Genomic DNA, 4,092 nt, shown 5'->3' on the forward strand with positions numbered 1-4,092 from the left:
TCATTGATCTTTGAATATTATAGATAGATCAGTGGAACCGGCGGCATTCGATATGGACGGATGATGTTTCGCCACATGTAAGAATCATTTGTATGGAAGCCATACTTGGATTGCCTAGTCACCAAAGAAAAGAACTCTTTAGCAAAGGTGTAGTACACGTAAGACCTTCGTGTCACTTGCTTTCTGGCTTCTGCTGTAACTTCCTCCATAAAAGTAGAAAGCCCCCCATCTCCCCCAAACCAAAAAACCAATTCCGTCTCTTTCTCTTCTACAAAATTAGGGTTTTGAGAGAAAACAAAATCTGATTGAGAGAAATTTTATTGTTGTATTGATGGGGAAAAAGAGGAAATCAATCGCTTCTCGTCTTGATGAAGTTGATCGGACCATGTATTCAACTTTCTGTAATGCCGCAAATTCATTATCTCAGCTTTATACACAAGCCATGAATCAACAGAAACTTTCATTTCAAGCTGGAGAAAGAAATGCAATGGTTTGTATCTCAATCTCCTTATTAACAAGCGCTTATGTTTCTAACTGGATTGGGTTTTCTGTAATAGGTTTTTGTTGATTAATAAATGAAAACGGTCTTTTTTTGTTAGGATTTTTGGATTAGTGAGATGATATTAGACATCTATCTGCATGTGGGTTTTGTGATTCAGATTGATTTATGTGTGTTTTCATGTTGTTTAATGGATTGGAGATAATGGTGTCCTTGGTTTATGCTAATTGTTGATTTTGGTTTTGGGGATTGTGAATTTTGATAATTGAATGAGTGATGTTTGACTATTGGCTTTATGTTATCAAGTGCATTTATGTGTCATTGGTTTAGTGAAGAGAAATTGAAGAAAATGCATTCGTGTGAGAGGTTATTTTAGGTGGTGGTAGTTTAGAAGCACCAAAGTGAGGTTCTATCACTTGAGAGCTTGTTTTCCATTGTTCCACCTTTACGGTTTTGATATCGCATGGTTGTCTTCAACCTGCACTGAACGTTTTTGCATCACACTGGGTTTAACACACATGTTTGTCCATTCTAAACAGCTGATCATTCACACTAGGAAGTCGATTACGTTTTTTGTTACTTATTCCGATGACAATATATTCAACTTAATAAGGGTAAACTATGGATACAATTACATATTGGATTTTCTGTCCCTAGGATTCCTTGAATGCATAAGTTATGGTTGTGTAAGAATTTCGAGCATTCATGTCAGTGTTTTTCTTACTTCCCACATGCATTCTGCTTGTTTCTGTCCTCCCGAAACATAGATAGAAACACCCAGATACGCCTAACATGACAATGAATTGATAGAGATGTGACTCCACAGACCTTATTTGCTGACATCTAGTACTATATTTGGTCACACTTTCTAGTCTGTTTTTTTTCTATTTGGTATTAAATAGAGCAGTTTAAATAATTTGACACATAGAGAATCACGTTATTATATTCATTGCGAGATGTTTATGATTCCACATGCTGAGTTACAGTCTATAGTCTGGTACAGCCATAAGTTATGAAGTAATACCAGTAACATACCCATCTTTCGCCTTCTATCTGTACCATTGTACATATACATACTGTGTATTGTTCTAGATTGGGAGTGCCAGAGCTATTAATTTCAGAAGTTAGACCAACTTACATTATGCAAATGAACATCAATAGTAGTTAAAGGCTGTATAGTCTGGATCTAGATCTATAAACTTGAGTCCACATTCGATCATACTTAGCTCCATTTTGTGATGTATTGGAAGGCTATAAGCATGCTAAGCTCCCTAAAGCTGTACTGTTACCTCTTTTGCGAATGTTGCATGCTTAAATTTGCAGCTCAGCATCTTCTTTTATCCTAAACTTGTATGTCCTCCACCAATTTTGGACAAAATAAAAAAATGGTGTGGCACTCGCTGTCAATTCAGCCAACTCGATAGTCTCACAATCATTTCACAAACCAAGACAGTCTTCTTTCTGGATATGGAACATAGCATTGTCTGAATTTTACATCTAGCTAATAATCACAGTCAGCCACAATAATGATAAGATTATGGTAGCAATATGATTTAAGAGTCCATTGTTTCTGCAGTTGGCCCAGTGGCCCTACTCCTACTGCAGTAATATAGTGAACTCAAATTCTAAGTTTTCTTTTGATATTCATTGCTTTTACTCTTTGCGCAGGAGAAACTCTATGACTGGATCCGGCGACAACAACAGGAAGGGTCAAGAGTTGCAACTTCGGATATACTCGCGTACTTGCAGGTTATCTTTGTTTTCAGTTCCTTTGTGTTTCTTATTCTGTCTAGCTACTATTTGTTTCTAGAGACCTTTCACTTTTTTTGGTAATATCCGGTTAAAATAAGAAAATGGCATATATGTAGATTGATGATGCACAAATTACTGTATGTTTTATAAAATTATAAGATAATATCTTCTGCTGCATTTGTAGAATGAGCTCGACTATGGTGGAGAAGACCTCCCTATGTCTCCCAACCTTCCGTTCCCGCAACAGCAACATCATTTGACTTTCATGAATCCAAGTATCCAAGTATCCTCTGGCTCATTAAGCTCAGTGACTGCTGGACAAGTTTCTAGGTCAGGTCAGTTTGATAACCAGGTTAAGAACACAAGTTTCTCAAATGCTTTATCGAGCCCAGTTCGTAGGAGCTTTCAGAACTGTCAATTGGCTCAGGGAGGCGATAATATAAACAATGTTGTACCTTCTAAGAATGGAGTTAGGAATGACGCCCACTCTAATGACACCTTTATGGACATGCATTCAGATAGTCCCACTTCTTCATCCTGATTAGTTGAAGTATGTCTCAGGAGGTTATTCTTCAATGTGACAGTTCTTAAAAGGTTTTGAAGTCTTTTTTGTTGTGGTGATCCAGTCTCCATGTGGAAGAGAAGCGTGGTATTGAAGTGTCAATAGTTTCCGAAAAATAAAGACGCCATGCTTGGTTAGTTCTTGCCTATACAGAGGAGACAAATTATTTGATAGAATACCAGAATCCATCATTCGATTTGTTCGTAAAAGGCTTTCTCTGATCATTTGCTTAGGGGGTTCTCAATATGTGAAATGTCAACATTGTTATTTTTCTCTTGTAGCAGGAGTCCTAATATCTCATTTTAGTTATATTTACATATTAATCTATAAATAGAAACTGTTTGTTACTTGTAATCTGGTCATCTTTTCTGTTCGTCTTGTTAGAGCTTCACAGTCCGTCTGATGAAATTCAGAATTCTGTTTAGATTGCGACTAGAAACACTAGAACTTTGAATTCTGCACACAGCTGCATCTCGTGGTTATTACACCTTATTCATTTGCAACTTTGAGATTTTTATTTTTTTTTATTTAGATGTTTGTGGCCTTTCTGCTGGATTTGTAGGTTTTCGGTTTTTCTCTTCCTGTTAAACATTACAGGTACATTGTACATTTTGCCACTCAATTTCAATGATATACTTGATCTCATTCTCTGCATGCAAGATTTTCTTGTTTTGAATTAGGGGTTTTCTTTTCTTTTCTTTGCTCGCTAACTTTGGTATGAATCATTAGATATCTTGTTCATGATGTCTTCCATAAACAAAGATTTGCTCCCACATGGATAGATAAACTGTTGAAAGTCGAGGAATATACTTGAATTTTGAAATCAGTTTTTCTAATAATCGAAACCATAATTTCTGCATAAAACTAAAATCTTTAAACTAAACCGATGCCAACAAAATAATATTTTCATTTGATAACTACAGCAGTAGGTGCCGACGCCAATACACCATGCATTATTATTATTATTACTTGCTCATTTAGATTTTATAAAGAACTTTTAAGAATTTCTTGTGATTTGCATTGACAAACCCCAGTGGTATATCGTGTGCAATGTGCTATTGATGCTTCGAAAAGAAAATATATGTGCAATAAGTAGTAGTAAACAAGCATTTTTAATAGGGCAACCGCCAACGGGTGACTTTTGTACGTGTAAAAACATACCAAGACCGTGTGGGAAGCCCGCCTAACACATGTCAGAAGGCCTGCCAACACATGTTGGCGTTAGCCACCAGGCTAATCTTGTCATTTTCGGTTCGCATCTCATTTTTATTTTCTCCGC

At 36.4% G+C, this 4,092-nt stretch overlaps 1 protein-coding gene across 1 annotated transcript; it reads left to right on the top strand.

Annotated features, from left to right (window-relative positions):
• Window positions 1-218: 218 nt before the first annotated feature.
• On the top strand, window positions 219-3,167 carry LOC113287098. Its single transcript, XM_026535772.1, has 3 exons — window positions 219-490; window positions 2,168-2,248; window positions 2,436-3,167. The coding sequence occupies exons 1-3, from the start codon at window positions 332-334 to the stop codon at window positions 2,790-2,792; spliced, it is 597 nt and encodes a 198-aa protein (XP_026391557.1). The 5' UTR covers window positions 219-331; the 3' UTR covers window positions 2,793-3,167.
• The last annotated feature ends 925 nt before the right edge of the window (window positions 3,168-4,092 follow it).

The sequence above is a fragment of the Papaver somniferum genome, chromosome 6, assembly GCF_003573695.1.
Source record: "Papaver somniferum cultivar HN1 chromosome 6, ASM357369v1, whole genome shotgun sequence".
NCBI lineage: Eukaryota > Viridiplantae > Streptophyta > Magnoliopsida > Ranunculales > Papaveraceae > Papaver > Papaver somniferum.

What these genes read in the sequence shown, in the direction of transcription:
- LOC113287098 (XM_026535772.1), top strand. Translation starts at nt 332, where the DNA reads ATGGGGAAAAAGAGGAAATCAATCGCTTCTCGTCTTGATGAAGTTGAT. An exon ending in CTGGAGAAAGAAATGCAATG is followed by an intron (nt 491 to 2,167) that starts GTTTGTATCTCA and finishes CTCTTTGCGCAG; the next exon opens with GAGAAACTCTATGACTGGAT. An exon ending in ATATACTCGCGTACTTGCAG is followed by an intron (nt 2,249 to 2,435) that starts GTTATCTTTGTT and finishes CTGCATTTGTAG; the next exon opens with AATGAGCTCGACTATGGTGG.